The 17512-nt window shown below is 35.3% G+C and overlaps 1 protein-coding gene across 2 annotated transcripts in view; it reads left to right on the top strand.

Moving 5' to 3' along the window:
• The window catches only part of LOC121445502 (complement factor H-like), a 69485-nt gene that overhangs the window by 16540 nt on the left and 35433 nt on the right, over nucleotides 1-17512 (top strand). For both annotated transcript variants that reach the window (XM_041647644.1, XM_041647637.1), the window contains exons 2-3: nucleotides 8379-8573; nucleotides 8953-9129. In XM_041647644.1, coding sequence (XP_041503578.1) covers nucleotides 8379-8573; nucleotides 8953-9129 — 372 coding nt within the window. The remainder of the gene's footprint in view (nucleotides 1-8378; nucleotides 8574-8952; nucleotides 9130-17512) is intronic.

The raw sequence follows: 17512 nt of genomic DNA, 5'->3' as shown, positions 1-17512 counted from the left end.
AAGATCAATATCTTTTAAAATTGCCAATAGTCTCTGAATATTTTGTGCATGTCTGGCCGAAATGTTGTATAAGATGTGCACCATTTCAGCTAACCAAGTTGGAACTGTCTTGTGCAGCTGTTACCCAAAGCAGGCCTTGTAGTAGCGCTATCAGTATCATGACATCATATCAACTAGGTGGAGAAATTGTTATGGGGCCCCATCTTCTTCCTGGAAACTTCAAATGTCACTTCAGGAAAATCTCATTGTTCATTGTGAAAAACTTAAACATTAATCATATAGACATATATACATATATATATATATATATATCATTCACTGAAAAGCATGATAGATATATTCAATGAAAAGTATGATAGATATGAAGAAAAGCAAAGATGTTTTCTAAACTCATATTTCTTTCTGTCCCATATCATGGCTCTTGACATGAGACAGAAACTCCAGAAACTCTGGGTTTTTCTCTTACTAACAGGCTTGCAATTGGAGAGGGACTGACCTAGAGTCCAACTTCAAAACCAGCTCTATAAATTTAGAAATATGGTTTAATATATTTTACTTACACAACTCATTCAGTTTTCTTGATATTTCCTATTGGGCAGGTATTTTTCCATCTGTCAGTATCCAAACATCCAGGGTCCCTTGAATTTTTCAAAGATGAGTGTTTTCCTGTGGAGATAAGAACAGAATCCTGCCCCCATTTTATATGTTTTTCTTTACCACCTGTATGAATATCATCATTGTGGATGAGTTGTCATTTCTCCTTTCCAAGAGGTTTCTCCTCTTCAAATCGAAACTTTATTAATTTTGATGGTATCCACAATTTTTCTTCTCCTGTGGAAACAAGAGCAACACCCCTTCCCCAGCGTAGCACATCTCCTGGCTTCGATTGAGAGGTCAGTACATCTTTGAAATAAATCGGTTGATTTAGTTCAGCAGACTTTTCCATTATCCAATGTCTTTCTGCTGCTGTCGTTCCTTTCTCATTAGCGTTAAGAAAATTCAAGGTTAATAAAGCATTATGTAATCTATTTCTGGGGGTATTTTTGGTCCCTTTCTGTTTGTTCAGCATATCCTTTATAGTACGATTTGATCTTTCTATAACTGCCTGACCTGTAGGATTATTTGATATACCTGTAATGTGTTTTATATTATAATAATCAAAAAAGCATTTCATTTTCTTAGATACATATGCTGGACCATTATCTGTCTTTATTTGTGCAGGTATACCCATGATGGCCATAACTTCCAATAAATGTGTGATTACTGAATCAGCCTTTTCTGAGCTCAGGGCTGTAGCCCATTGAAAACCTGAATACGTGTCTATGGTATGGTGTACATATTTTAATTTACCAAATTCCATAAAGTGGAACACATCCATCTGCCAGATTTCATTTCTCTTAGTACCCTTTGGTCGTAGACTGGAAATGTCTCCTAACAATCTTTGGAAGTCATTAATAGTCTTTAACCAGTCTCTCCTAATGTGTGCCTTTTGCGTTTTAATTTTCTCTAACCCAATTCTGTAACCTAGGTAATTAATAGAATTTCCTCTTTGAATCTTTTCAGGGGCAGTTTGTAATCCCCACCTAGGCAAGACTTTCTTTACTTCTTCAAACATCCTTTCTAAAGTATCTTTATTTGAATCAGATCACAAGATGTCATCCATGTAATAATAAATTATGGACTTGGGGAATTGTTTACGAATTATTTCCAATGGCTTACTTACAAAATATTGGCACAATGTAGGACTATTGAGCATACCCTGTGGGAGGACAGTCATTTGATATCTCCTATTAAGCTGAGAATTATTATAAGTAGGCACTGTGAAGGCAAATTTTTCTCTATCCATTTCTTGTAACGGTATAGTGAAAAAAACAATCTTTCAAATCAATAACTATAAGAGGCCATCCTTTTGGTAACAGAGAAGGCAAAGGAATTCCAGATTGTAGTGGGCCCATAGGTTGAATTACTTTGTTGACAGCTCTTAGATCTGTCACCATTCTCCATTTGCCAGATTTCTTTTTTACAACAAACACAGGAGAATTCCAAGGGCTGGTTGATTCTTCAATGTGGTGAGCATCTAGTTGCTCTTGCACCAGCTGTTCCAATGCCTGTAGTTTATCTTCAGCTAGAGGCCACTGTTTGATCCATATTGGCTTCTTAGTTAGCCATTTTAAAGGTAGGGCTGTTGGTACCTCTGAAGATTTGGTATTTGCTGTATGTTCTTGTACAGCCTGAATGGCTGGTGATCTTTTTCCATAATACCTCATCATATCCTTCCCAGAATTATGAGTTCCTGGAACTACAGAAATGTTAATCTGGGTATTCCATTGCTGTAGCAGGTCACTGCCCCATAAATTTATGGCAATATTGGCTATGTATGGCCTTTGTCTTCCTATTTGTCCTTCGGGTCCTATGCATTCAACCCATCTTGTGCTTTGTTTTACACGAGATAGGGTTCCAATTCCCAGGAACTGAACATCTACCTCTTGAAGAGGCCAATTCGGATGCCAAGATTCTGGGGTAATGATACTTACATCCACACCTGTGTCTAATCAGCCTTCAATAAAAGTGCCATTTATACAGACTCTTATCTTTGGTCTTTGATCATTAATAGAAGTCTGCCAAAATATATGTTTACTCTGTCCTACTGGGTTTTTTGACTCATCCTCCACACGTAATTCATCATTTAGACCAGTATTACTTTTTACAGCAGAAATTGGAGCTTTTAATTTTCTTGGTGAGGCATGTTCTCCACTGTGACTGGGAATGACTGGGCCACTGTTGGCTTGGGGGCCTGTGAGAGGCCCCCCAAGGAGATTCCCGATGATATCGAATTGCCCCGTCTGTCTGTTGTTGACCTGCATTCGTTGGACCAATGTCAGCCTTTACCGCATCTCCTTCATATACCTGAAGGCCGAGGTCTCCTATTTTTGTCATCCCCAGAAGAGATATTATTCCTAGAAATTCTTTGCCTGCAATCCCTTTGTAAATGTCGTAATTTACCACAATTAAAACACCTGGCAGTTTGATGTCTCCTCATTGCTTTGGAAATCGCTTCTGCTACCCAAGATTAATCATTATAGCTAAACGTCTCAACATTCATCGTATGCTGAATCCATTCATCCATAGGTGCTGATCTAGACTTTAAAGGCCCAATTATCTTTTTGCATTCTATGTTTGCATTCTCAAAAGCTAGAGATTCAAGAAGTATTCATCTAGCTTCTGGGTCTGTTACCCCTATGTCCAGAGCCTTAATTAATCTTTGCAAAAAGTCAATAAAGGGTTCTCTCTGTCCCCGCCTAATTCTGGTATATGATTCAACCCTTTTTGCTGGATCTTGTATCCTATTCCAAGCATTTAAAGCTGCTTGGTGACATAGACACAGTACTTTATCATCATAAAGAGCTTGGACCTGTGGATCAGCATATTCTCCTGCACCAAGAATTTGATCTTGGGAAACCTCAAAACTTTTTTCTCTTCCTTGCTGTTCCATATGTTTGGATTCTTCTCTGAAATAAATTCCAAACATCAAGGAGGGTCCATTATCTAAAACTGCAGACACTAACTGATGGAAATCATGGGGGGTAGCTCTAGCATTAGAAGCCCAAGTCCTTATCATTTCCTTTACATATGCATTGTTCAAGCCAAAATTAACAACAACTTGCTTGATTTCTTTCAGATCACTCATTGCTATTGGCGTCCATCTAGCTTCTCTGACTCCCTTTGAGCCTTTAGAAGTTGACGCTTTGTCAGAATTAAGTATAGGGCATGTCGCTAGAACCCTGCATAAGCCAGTTCTAATAGCTGGTGGAGGCATTGTATCCTGTCATTGTGCCTCCTTACTCTGTTCACCAGCTGCAATAATTTCTCCAATCTTTTCAAATCTTTTTATCATTGTCTCTCTTAAATCCTGAATCTCCTGACCTGTATATATTTCCAGTAATTTCACTGAGGTATCAATTTTTTGGTCCCCATTCTGCACCTGTGATTCCAAAGCTTTAATTTTTTCCTTCAAAGATAACATGTCCTCCTTAAACTTTTCTTGTATATCATGTAGATTCCCATCTTGGAGGTACATTCTTTCTGTTACCTTATCAAAACTTTGTGATAAAGTCTGAAGGTCAAATTCAATAGCCTGGACCCTTTCAGGTAACTTTCTAATACCCTTGGATATGGAATCAATTTTGTCTGTCATAGTATCCACTTGTTCAGATAATCTCTGATTTTCAATAATTTTAATCCTGTCAATTAGTTGTTCATTATTAGTTTGTAAAGATTCTATTGTTCTTAGGAGTGCCATATTCTTCTGTTCATTATTAGTTTGTAAAGATTCTATCGTTCTTAGGAGTGCCATATTCTTCTGTTCATTATTAGTACGTAAAGATTCAATCGTTCTTAGGAGTGCCATATTCTTCCTTAATGATAGAATATGGAAAAGAAAACTGAAGCCTAGTAACAAGCAAATTAAGGTATCCTTATAATCATATAAAACTTGTATGATGTAATCCATTGAATTAGTAAATATAAATTTACTAATCCATTGTATTAGTGAAAACAAAGCAGTAAAATTTGTGTTAGAAATGAAAACTGCCATATTACCTATTATCCAGCAGGTGGCGCTGTTGAAATCGGGGTCCTGTTTCAGTGCCTTAGTAGATGCTAAAAACTGGAAAATGCAAGTTTCTCAACAAAGTAAATGTAATTAAATCAATTCCTGAGACGGAACCAGAAACCCAGAATCCAGGGGTAGAGAAGAGCAACCTGGAAGCCGCTTATGCCTCCACGTGATAGAGTCACCCTGAGGGGTTGCAGCTTTCAGCAACCGCGTGCTCTGGTTCGTTCCACTTAAGAGCTGTGCTTGCAAGGGAAATTTAAAAACGACTCAGAAAAGAGCAAACCACGCGGGCAGAGACTATGCGGGCCTGTGGAGTTTAAATCCATGTGGGGAGGCCAAGGTCGCTGCTGCAAGGCACAGGCGGCAGCTGAGGAAGGGAGGCTCCCGCAAAGCCGAATTTGCGGCCGGCAGCCGAGTGGGGAAAGGAGAGGTTCTAAAACCAAACGTTGGGTGCAAATTGAAGGCGTAAGTCACAAACAATGCCACACCAGTTTGGAATTATGATTAATAGGGTGGTATTTATTTAAAGGGGAAAAAACTTACAGATCACCGTCCCAGCCCTAGGTGCAACCAGGAAGGGAGTCTAGTGGCCAGTGGAGCAGGAAGTGAAGAGAGAGAGGAAAGGGAAGTGGCCGCTTTTTTAAAGGGAGAGAGACCACGCCCCAATGGGCTGGTATCTCAGCAGCTATAGGTTGGAGAAGCGGGGGGACCTCCCACAACAAACCATCAGAGAAATGGAAATCAAAACAACTTTGAGACTCCATCTTACACCTGTAAGAATGACCAAGTTCAAAAACACTGATGACAACTTATGCTGGAGAGGACTGGGATAAAGAGAACATCCCTGTATTTCTGGTGAGAGTGAAAGGTTGTGCAGCCCCTTTGCATATCAATATGACTATTTTTTATAAAATTAGGAAACAGTCTTCTCCAAGACCCAGCAATACCACTTTTGAGTATATACCGAAAGGATGATTAATCATACCACAAGGACATGTGCTCAACAATGTTCATAGCAACATTTTTTGTCATAGCCAGAATCTGGAAACAACCTAAATATTCCTTGACAAAAGAATGGATAAGGAAAATGTGGTACATATACACAATGGAGTACTACACAGCAGAAAAAAATAACAACATCTTGAAAATTGAAGGCAAATGGATGAATTTAGAAAACATCATATTGAGTGAGTTAACCCAGACCCAGAAAGACAAATATTATATGTACTCACTCATAAGTGGCTTTTTTACATAAAGCAAAGAAAACCAGCCTAGAATTCACAATCCCAGAGAATCTAGACAACAATGATGTCCCTAAGAGAGGCATACATGAATCTAATTTGCATGGGAAGTAGAAAAATACAAGATCTCCTGAGTAAATTGGGAGCATGGGTATCATGGGAGAAGGTAGAAAGAAAGGGGAGATGAGAAAAATGTATAGCTCAATAAAATCAGTTTTTAAAAGGCATGTGCCACCACCATTAGGCCACTACATCATAACTGCAAACCACATCTGCCACTTTTCTTTCATTCTTCACTATAATTGTTTGAGATAGAGTTTTATCTTCTGACCCTAGATGGCCGTATACTCCTTGTCTTCCAGTCTTAGCCTCCAAATTACTACAATTCAACATCCAGGAACAGCTGCTCATGTTTTCTATCACCATTTCTCAACCAAATTCACAGAGATAGCTGGTACTTCCTTAGAAGAATGAGGAAAAATTCTTTTAAATTCCAGATTGTCAAAAACCTTCTGAAGAAGCAATCAATAATGCTTCTACAGTTCTGTTTGTGCTCACCCTTTCTTTTATTCAGGTTCACTTTTCAATGACTTCTAAGTACTAGGTGGTACAACTATACCTTCCAAAATGTAGTCATTTAGTGTACAGGAGAAGAATAACAGTCTATTTAAATATTCAGATATTGAAAGTTGGAAAGGTGTGCTATATATACAAAATGGAGTTTTGTTCATCTGCAAAAGACTAAAAATTATGAAATTAATGAGAAAATGGATGAATCCAGAATCAGAGACAACCACTGCATCTTCCCTTTTTTATTTACATCCTGATTTTAATGCAGATACCTAATATTTATCTGTTTGATATAATGTATATGTGTATATATGTACAAATGTGGGTGGGAATTCTGTAGAGGACATAAAACTAGAAATGGAAAAGGTAAGGTGGAGGATGGGGTGATGAAAAAACACATGACATGAAACCTAAAAGAACACTGGTGTAGGTGGGCACAATGTAGAGGAAGGAGCTGAGAGAATGAAATAAAACTATTTTGAAAAGCCATAAGAAGAGCCAGGTTGGATGGTGAATGCCTGAACTCCAGTACTAGAGAGGCAGAAGCCTTGTGACTTCAAGGACAGCTTCATCTTCAAAGTGATTTCCAGGACAGCCAGGACTACAGAGCAAATCTCTGTCAGGTGGGATTGGGTGGGGGACAATAATAAAATAAAATATAACCATTTGTATACTAATTTTAAAATAAATTTTAAAAATAAATAATTAGAATGAGTCATGAAGGGGGAGAGGATAACATTTGACTAGAAATATTTTTGCTGTTTTAGGTTTGTCTTGCTTCTCTGAAACAGTGTCAGACTAAATAGCACAAACTGGCCGCAACTCACAATCTACTTTCTCCAACATGCTGAAGTCACAGGCATGGAGGCTCATGTAGGCAGGTTTTGAACACTATATAGAAGTTAGTCAGACAATGACAAAAAGAAGCTAATGGTTGGGGAGAACATCAGGTATACAGAAAGAAATAAAGAAGCTGTGTAAATCTAGAACTCTAATTTTAAGCCATGGTGCAGTCATTTTGTGTGAGATAACCCAGACCCTGAAAGACAATTATCACATGTACTCACTCATAAGTGGCTTTTAAACATAAAACAAAGAAAATCAACCCACACAAATCACAATCCTAGCGAACATAGACAACAATGAGGACCGTAAGAGAGACATACATTGATCTAATTTTCTACTTTCCATGTAGATTAGACCAAATAATTACATGGAAACTGTATTCACTTAAACATTCCCTGGCCCATTATATCTAGCCTCTCCATGGCTAACTCTCACATCTTAATTAACCCATTTCTAATAATCTGCATATCACCACGTGACTGTAGCTTACAGGAATGAGTCTAACCTATGTCCGTCTCAGAGAGGAGAGCCATGGCATCTGCCTGACTCTGCGTTCTTTCCCAGCATTCTGTTCGGTCTACTCTGCCTATCTAAGCTGCTGTTTTATCAAAAGGTCAAGGCAGTCGCTTTATCTGATCAATGAAAGCAACACATAGAAAGAAGACCCTCCTACATCAATTATACTATTCTGATATTAAAATATTTATTATTTATAAATAAGAACATGAAAAGGAAAAAATTAATGAAACATTACATATAAATTCATTAATGCAACAAACAATATATATTTCAATATGAATTTACAAAAATATTTCACTGTGATTTAATCACATTATATTTTAGTTCTGATAAAAATTATAAATATTCAATTATCATACTGGATATTAACAAATATCCCTGACCCACTTCTCTGGTAACATGTGAGGCATAACTTGATTTCCTGAGGAAAGACCTCCTCACATACCTCAGCAGTCTGGATTCTATCTGTCTCCTTCTCTGAACACTCTCTAGACTTACAGTTATTTTAGTTATTAGAAACTAATTCACTGATCGAGTGGTTTATCTCTGATATGAGTGCTTTTCTGTCTTTTTGTTTTTATTGCAAGATCAACCTTGCGCTTTTCCACAAATCAAAAATGGAGAACTATATAGAGAACACTGGATCAAACGCTACTACACAACAGAAAGAAAAGAGTGGTACTACTACCATTGCAACCCAGGATTTGTAACTCCCTCAAGGGAATACTGGGACAAAATTCGCTGCACTGTACAAGGGTGGGAGCCTGCAGTCCCATGCCGCAGTAAGTCAATGTCTGTATCAAATCATGTTTAATTCTGTCAAAGACTAGAAAGAAAAGATCACATATATAATAACAGTTAAGTCTCTTCTGTTAAGAAACAAAAGAGTTTGTGAGCAAAAAGACTAGTTTTTGTCCTTTATGAGCCACTCTTCATAAAATGTATGTGAAAAATAGGGATTATGAGAATACCTTTATTGCTTGCATATTTTATTTACAAAAATTAAAGATAATGCTACTTTTGAAACATTTCGTATTGTTTTCATTTTTGAATGTCACGCATACTTATTTAACTATTGTAAAGTTAAACTTTAGTTTTATTTAAAAAAATAAATGAGTGTTGTTTTGAATTTAACATTTATGGTAAATTTATGTTCCTTAGAGGTATGTGGAATCCATTATATAGAGAATGGGGAAGTTTTACAACGGAGAGGAGACTACATACAGGATGAGTCTGTAAGAGTCTGGTGTCACTCTGGCTACAGTCTCCCAAATGATCAGGACATAGTTACATGCACAGAAAACGGCTGGTCTCCTCAACCCAAATGCATCCGTGTCAGTAAGTAACTGGCTCATAGATCACAAGATGCTCTTGTGTCCCCAAGCCATGCATATTAAATGTGTCAAAATGTTTCTTTTTGTGTGTGAATGCGTGAATACCAAGGAGTATTGGCAAGTATATAGCAATGTAAACACAACAATCAGCCATTAAAACAAAATACTGACTAAACTTTGGTTAATTTATAGTTTTATAGACTTTGAAAACATTTTATCATTGGAATCAAAATAATTATAAAAATATAGTTTAAAATAAAACTAATATGATAATAGCTATACAGATTATTCATATATGATCTGTGACTTGCCATTTTAAAGAATTGATAATTGCCTCTGAATCTTTTGTGATTTGTAACTGGGAAGGCAATTCTGAGATATTGTGTATTGTCTAATTTTCAAGTTTTATATTACTCTGGCTAATATGTTTGTATTGACAGTTACTTCATGGTCAATGTTCTTTAAGTGACTGTGTGGTGTCATACTTTAGTTTCAAAATAAATGTCTATAAAATGATAAACATAATAGTGCAGATTTGAATTTATTTCTTTATCATTTGGGTTTTAAAATATAATTCTAAGTCAATTTGCAATAAATAATTTTCAAGGACAGATTTTTTAATCAATGCACTTGTAATTAGTTTGTTGCAATATTAAGATTCTAAAGATCAGACTGAGTTGCACATCTTCTTTACTTAATATAGATTTTCAACATCATTTGAATAACTTTGGTTAGATTTGAAGGACACTATATTGAATTTTCATAACAATTTTAAAATAATTAGTTACATAATCATGCTGAGTATTCCTTTTTACAAATTAAATATATATTTAAAAGTTTAATCTGTTTTTGAATGTTTGTCAACTGCCTTCTATTGTACCACTTTATTGATGAGAAACTTTTGTTAGCATTATTTTTTGAAACTGTACATTATGTATTTAATCTCTAAAAACTTTTATATTCAGTAATTTAAAATTTTATATGCTTAATATTAGTGACCTGCTTAAAATTTCTACTGAGTTCTTATTTGATATCCTTTTCAACAAGCTGGTTTTGCTCATATTTTTAATTTTATAAATGTTTCCTAGTGTTTTTGTTAATAGTGATGATCTATATGAAAACACTGATTTTTCATATTTCTGTGTCCTTCCCTTTTATAAAAATCCTATCCAAGTAAATTGTTTTAGCTTTATTTCTCCTAGAAACTCAGAAATATCTTAAAACAACTTACAGTTTTCATGCAAACTTTCACAGGATTTACCTGTGAAAAATCATTTCTATTCAGGAATAGTTCAAATATGTTTAGAGTTCAGGCCAGTGATATTGACAAATGAGTGTGCTTATATGAATACAACCCATCAAGTTAAACTAGTCTTAATCTAATGAAGAATTTCTCTTGTTCCCTTTCTCTTCAACTCTACCACCATAAGTAATAACATTTCTTTTTGTTACTATAGTGTTGTGTTCCTACTTCTTCATATCAATAGATTTATGTATCATGTTTTCAAACTTAAATTTTCAGTAGAATATCTGTTCCATTCTTCTATACTGTGGCTTGTATAGTTAATGACTTTTACTGTTGAGAGATAACTTTACATAGATATATAATAATTTAGTTGTATACACCATTTTAAGGAAAAAGTTCACTAATTTTTGAGCCATTTACAAAGATTTAAAGATATGTCATTGGATTAAAATTTATAATGTATTTCTTAGATAAATGTCTAAAACTGAAATTTATAAGTACCTTGGCATGTGCATGATTAAGTTTGTAAGTATCTGGCATGTGGATTTTCAGAATGTTTGGGACATTTTTATTCCATAATGTTAGGAATTTTTCCTAACGTGAGCTCTCTGCCGATGCAAAATCCCAATCAAGCCATATTAAAACAGGCCAAATGAAGAAATATCCAGGTTTAATGGGAGTTCTGCGCTCTTGCTTGGGTGGCTCTGAGGGGGAACCAGGAGGCTGTGAACAGGACCATCAGGGGAAAGGAAAAGGGACCATGTGTTCCTCTTTTGGGAGTTCATTTAAATACCCTGTGGGAGTGGTCTTGATCCCCAGATTTCCAGAGAGGGATCAGGACCTGGCATCCTGGGATTTGGAGTCCAGATCAATACAACTTGCTGGCCTGGGGTCTGTGATAGATGCCAGGGTCTGGGGTCTATGCTCCCAACTTAACACATAACAACAAGCTTTAGTTGACTGTTTCCTTTTAAGTATTAGGAGACTGAGATTTCATAACCTCAGCACATCAGGCTAGGATCATATTATTGCCCTTTAATTTTATCTTCCTACTTTCTCTGATAGCTAAGAATTTCAAGCATTTCTTTAACTGTATTTTAGTCATTTTAGATTAATTTGGTGAGAATTCTCTGTTTAGGGCTGTACCCCATTTTTTAAATTGTTTTTATTGAGCTCTAAATTTTTCTCTGCTCTTTACCCTAACTCTCCCCCAGCTTCAAGCCTCTCCCAAAACCCCCATGCTCCCAATTTACTCAGGAGATCTTGTCTTTTTCTACTTCCCATGTAGATTAAATCTATGTATGTCTCCCTCTTAGGGTCCTCATTGTTGTCTAGGTTCTCTGGTATTGTGATTTCTGGGATGGTTTTCATTGCTTTATGTTTAAAAACCACTTATGAGTGAGTACATGTGATATAGGTGTTTCTGTGTCTGGGTTACCTCACTCAAAATGATGTTTTCTAGCTCCATCTATTTGCCTGCAAAATTCAAGATGTTATTTTTTTTCTGCTGTGTAGTACTCCATTGTGTAAATTTACCACATTTTCTTTATCCAGTCTTCGGTTGAAGAGCATTTAGATTTTTTTCCAGTTTCTGGTTATAATAAACAATGCTGCTATGAACATAGTTGACCACATGTCCTGGTGGCACGATTGAGCATATTTTGGATATATACCCAAAAGTGGTATTGCTGGGTCTTGAGGAAGGTTGTTTCCTAATTTTCTAAGAAATTACCACACTGACATACAAATTGGTTGTACCAGCTTGCATTCCCACCAGCAATGCAGGAGTGTTCTCTTTACCCTACAACTTCTCCAGCATAAGTTGTCATCAGTATTTTTGATCTTGGCCATTCTTACAGGTGTAAGATGAAACCTCAGAGTTGTTTTGTTTTGCATTTCTCTGATAACTAAGGATATTGAGCATTTCCTTAAGGGTCTTTTAATCATTTTAAATTCTTCTGTTGAGAGTTCTCTGTTTAGGTCTGTACTCCATTTTTTATGGGATTGTTTGTTCTTTTGATAACCAATTTCTTGAGTTCTTTGTATATTTTGGAGATCAGACCTCTCTGATGTGGGCTCAGTGAATATCTTTTTCCCATTCTGTAGGCTGTTGTTTCGTCTTGTTGACTGTGCTCTTTGTTTTACAGAAGCGTTGAAGTTTCAAGACATCCCATTTATTAATTGTTTCTCAATGTCTGTGCTGCTGGGGTGGTTTCCTGTCCCAATGCACTCAAGTGTACTTCTATAAGCTTCAGTGTGGCTGGCTTTGTGTTGAGGTCTTTGATCCATTTCAACCTGAGTTTTGTGCATGGTGATAGACATACTCGATTTTTTATTGGATTATTTGTTCTTTTGATGACCAGTTTTTTGAGTTATTTGTATATTTTGGAGATCAGTCCTCTGTTTGATATGAGGTTGGTGAAGATCTTTTCCCATTATTAAGGCTACTGTTTTGTCTTGTTGACCATGTCATTTGCTTTACAAAAGCATTTCAGTTTCAGTAGGTCCCATTTATTAATTGTTTCTCTCTGTCTTTGCCACTGGGGTTTTAATTAAGAAGTGGTCTCCAATGCCAATGCATTCAAGTGTACTTCCCACTTTCTCTTCTGTGAGGTTCAGTGTTGTTGGCTTTATGTTGAGCTCTTTGATCCATTTGGACTTGTGTTTTGTTCATGATGATAGATATGAATCCATTTTCATTCTTCTACATGTTGATATCTAGTTATGCCAGCAGCACTTGTTAAATATGCTTTATTTTTTCCACATTATATTTTTTGCTTCTTCATCAAAAATCAGGTATTTGTAGGTGTGGAAATTAATATCTGATCTTTGATTCAGTTCCATCAGTCCTTCTGCCTCTTTTTATGCCAATACTAGGCTGCTTTCAGTACTATAGCTCTGAATTAGAGTTTGAAGTCAGGGAGTGTGATGCCTCCAGAAGTTTCAGTATTGTACATGTTTGTCTTGACTATCCTGAATTTTTTGCTTTTCCATATAAAGTTGAGTACTGTTATTTCAAGGTCTGGAGGAATTTTGCTGGGCATTTCATGGAATCTGTGGATTGCTTTTGGTAATATTGCCATTTTTATTATGTTAATTTTACTTACCCGAGAGCATGGAAGATCTTTCCTTATTCTGGTGTCTTTAATTTCTTTCTTCAAAGATTTAAAGTTTTTGTCATACAGGTCTTCCACTTGTTTGCTTAGAGTTACTCTGCGATATTTTATGCTATTTGTGGCTATTGTGAAGGGTGATATTTCTCTGATTTTTTTTCTCAGCCCATTTCATTCTCATCTGCGTAAATGAGGATTCCTGATTTTTTTTTGAATTTATCGTGTATCCTGCTACATGACTACAGGCCCCACACTACAAGTTGCAGACATCCCCTGGTAGAATTTTTGGGGCTACTTAAGTAAACTATCATATTATCAGCAAACAGTAAGAGTTTGACTTCTTTTTTTTCCAATTTGTATCCCCTTGATCTTTTTTTTTCTTATTTCTCTAGCTATAAACTCAAGAGCTATATTGCATAGATATGGAGAGAGTAGACAACCTTGTCTTGTTCCTGATTTCAGTAGAATCACTGTGAGTTTCTCTCCATTTAGTTTGATATTGGCTGTTTACTTGCTGTATATTGTCTTTATTATGTTTAGGTATGTTCCTTATAACCCTGCTCTCTCCAAGACCTTTATCATTAAGGGATATTGTATTTTATCAAAGGTTTTTTTCAGCATCTAATGAGATGATAATATGGCTTTTATTTTTCAGTTTGCTTATATGGTGAATTATATTGACTGATTTCTGTATGTTGAACCACCCCTACATCTCTAGGATGAAGCTGACTTGATTATGGAGGATGATTTTTCTGATGTGTTTTTGGGTTCAATTTGTCAATATCTTATTGAGTATTTTTATATCAATATTCATGAGTGAGATTTGTCTGTAATTTTCTTTCTTTGTAACGCTTTTATGTGGATTGGGTGTCAGGTTAATGATAGCCTAATAAAAAGAGTTTGACAATGTTTCTTCTGTTTCTATTGTGTGGAATAAGTTGAGAAGTATTGGTATTGGTATTATTTCTTCCTTGAAAATCTTGTAGAATTCTGTACTGAATCAATCTAGTCCTGAGCTCTTTTTGGTTGGGAGACTTTTGATGATTGCTTCTATTTCTTTAGCATTTATAGATCTATTTAATTTGCTTATCTAGTCTTGATTTAAATTTACTAAGTGATATTTATCAAGAAAGTGGTCCTTTTTTTTTAAGTTTCCCAGTTTTGTGGAATACAGTTTTTTGAAATATGACCAAATGTTTCTCTGGTTTTTCTCTGTGTCTGTTTTATGGCCCCCTTTTTATTTCTGATTTTGTTACTTTGGATATTTTCTCTCTGCCTTTTGGTCAGTTAGGATACACATTTGTCTATTTTGTTGATTTTCTCAAAGAACCAACTCCTTGTCTAATTGATTCCTTGTATTGTTTTGTTTGTTTCTATTTTGTTGTTTCAGCTATCAATTTGATTATTTCCTGCCACCAGTTCTCCTGGGTGAATTTTCTTCTTTTTCCGCTAGAGTTGTCAAATGTTCTGTTAATTCACTAGTGTGGGATTTCTTTAGCTTTTTTTATGTAGGCAGTTAGTGCTATGAACTTTCCTCTTAGCACTGCTTTCGTTGTGTCACATAAATTTGGGTATGTTATGTGGTCATTTTCATTGAATTTTAGGAATTCATTAAGTTTTTCCTTCGCTTCTTCTTTGACCCATTGATGCTTCAGGTGAGCATTGTTTAATTTCCATGTGTTTGTGAGGTTCTGGAGTTAGGGTTGCTGTCAAATTTTAATTTTAAGCCATGGTGCTTAAGATACATAGGATTATTCCAATATTTTTGTAGCTGTTGAGGTTTGTTTGTTACCTAGTATTTGGCCAATGTTTGATAAGGCCCCATGAGGTGCTAAGAAGAAAGTATGTTCTTTTATGTTTGGGTGGAAAGTTCTATAGATGTCTTTTAAGTTTATTTCAATCATAACATCTGATAGTTCCCTTATTCTTCTGTTAATTTTCTGTCTGACAGACCTGTCAATGGTGAAAGTAGGGTTTTGAAGTCTCCCACTATTATTGTGTGGGGTTTAATGTACAATTTATAATTAAGTAGTGTTTCTAATGGTTCCCTTGTATTCAGGGCATAGATGTTCAGTATTGAGATTTCCTCTTGTTGGATTTTTCCAGTGAATAATATGAAATGTCCTTCTTTGTCTCCTTTGATTGATTTTAGTTTGATATAAGGATATTTTAGTTAGATATAAGGATAGCTACACCTGTTTGTTTTATAGCTCCAACTGATTGGAATTTTTTTCCATCTCTTTACTCTTAGGTGATGTCTATCATTGTGTTTGAGGTGTGTTTCTTATATGCAGTAGAAAGATGGATTTTGTTTTCATATCTAATATGTTAGCCTGTGCCTTTTTATGAGCGAGTTGAGTTTATTTGTAGTAAAGGATATTAATGACCAGTGATTGCTATCTCCTGTTATCTTTGTTTTCATTCTTTGTGATGTTATTTGGTGTGTTTTCTCTTCTTTTGGATTTGTTGCTATGAGATCATCTAATTTTTGTGGATTTTTTTTTCATGTAAACCAGCTTCCTTGGGTTGGAGTTTCCTTCTAGTTCTTTATGTAGGGCTGAGTTTGTGGCTAGGTATTGGTTCTGTAGTGGAATATCTTACTTTTACCTTCTATGGTGATTGAAAGTTTTTCTGGGTATAGTAGTCTGGCATCCATGGTCTCTTAATGTCTGCATAATGCTTGACCAGGACCTTCTGGATTTCATTGTTTCCATTGAGAAGTCAGGTGTAATTCTGATAGGTCTGCCATTATATGTTACTTGGCATTTTTTCATTGGAAGTTCTTAATATTCTTTCTTTATTATGTATGTTATTGTTTTCATTATTATGTAGCATTGGGACTTTTTTTAATCCAGTATATTTGATGTTCTGTAAACTCTATAGGCGTATCCTTCCTTAGGTTGGGAAAGTTCCCTTCTGTGATTTTTTAAAATATATTTTCTATGCTTTTGAGTTGTACTTTTCCTTCTTTTACACCTATTATTCTTTGACCTTTTAATGATGTTCCATATTCCTGGATATTTTGTGTTAAGCTTTTGTTAGATTTAATATTTTCTTTGACTGATGTGTCTACTTCGTCTATTAAATCTTCAGCACCTGAGATTCTTTCTTCCATATTTTGTATTCTGCTATTTATACTTGTATTTGTGGTTCCTAATGCTTGAATGTACATATATTTAGGCCTGGTCACTATAGATTGAATAACTTATTGGGTAGAACCATTCCAAGAGAAGACTGATTTTTTGTCTGTCAGCAAACATTAATTACATATAGCTCTTAGTGTAGGGATTGAGCTGTTGAAAATTTATCCATGTGCATTGGCATGCCTACTTCTATTGTACTAAACAACTTGTTTTCTGAGATTTTGTGAGTGCATGTTCCCTGTCATATATAAAAAGACACTATCTCATCGCAGATATCCTGGTTCTCACAATCTTTCTGTTTCTTCTTCTATAATGTACTTAGTTTGTACATGTTTTTCATATTGAAGCAGTTATATTCACATTAAATGCTTTTCTTGAGTGACTTATGTAGTCCATGGCTTTTAAATTCCATTAATTTTTAACTTATCAAGTTAATTGACATGGATGTCTATAATATTCCAATTGGTCTTTTAAAATAGGTAAAAATAAATATGATTTAATTCCCATCATTGCTGATATTAGTAATTTGTTCTGTCTTTACTCATCTCTGCTAAATTTGTTTAAATGCTACTAACTTGAGGATCTTTTTACAGTATCAATATGTAAAGTTTATTTTATATACAAATATGTTTGCATATTACAAAATTTATTCTTTTAGGCATGAGGTTACTAACACATTTTAAATTCTTGTCACTGGACTCTGTAGCAACTATGTAGATAAATTTTCCAAGATTTTTACACAACCCCAGGAACCCTATTGGGTAAATTAACCTAAGAGAGTCAATTATTTTTAGGTTTAAAGAAACTACAAGTAAAAAAAAATGTTCAGAGTTCTGACTTTCTGTAGAGCTGTGAATACAATTGGACAAAAAATTTAACATCCTT

The sequence above is a fragment of the Microtus oregoni genome, unplaced genomic scaffold, assembly GCF_018167655.1.
Source record: "Microtus oregoni isolate MIOR12 unplaced genomic scaffold, Mior012 000003F_ref0000135, whole genome shotgun sequence".
NCBI lineage: Eukaryota > Metazoa > Chordata > Mammalia > Rodentia > Cricetidae > Microtus > Microtus oregoni.
This window is presented reverse-complemented; position numbering and strand designations above follow the sequence as displayed.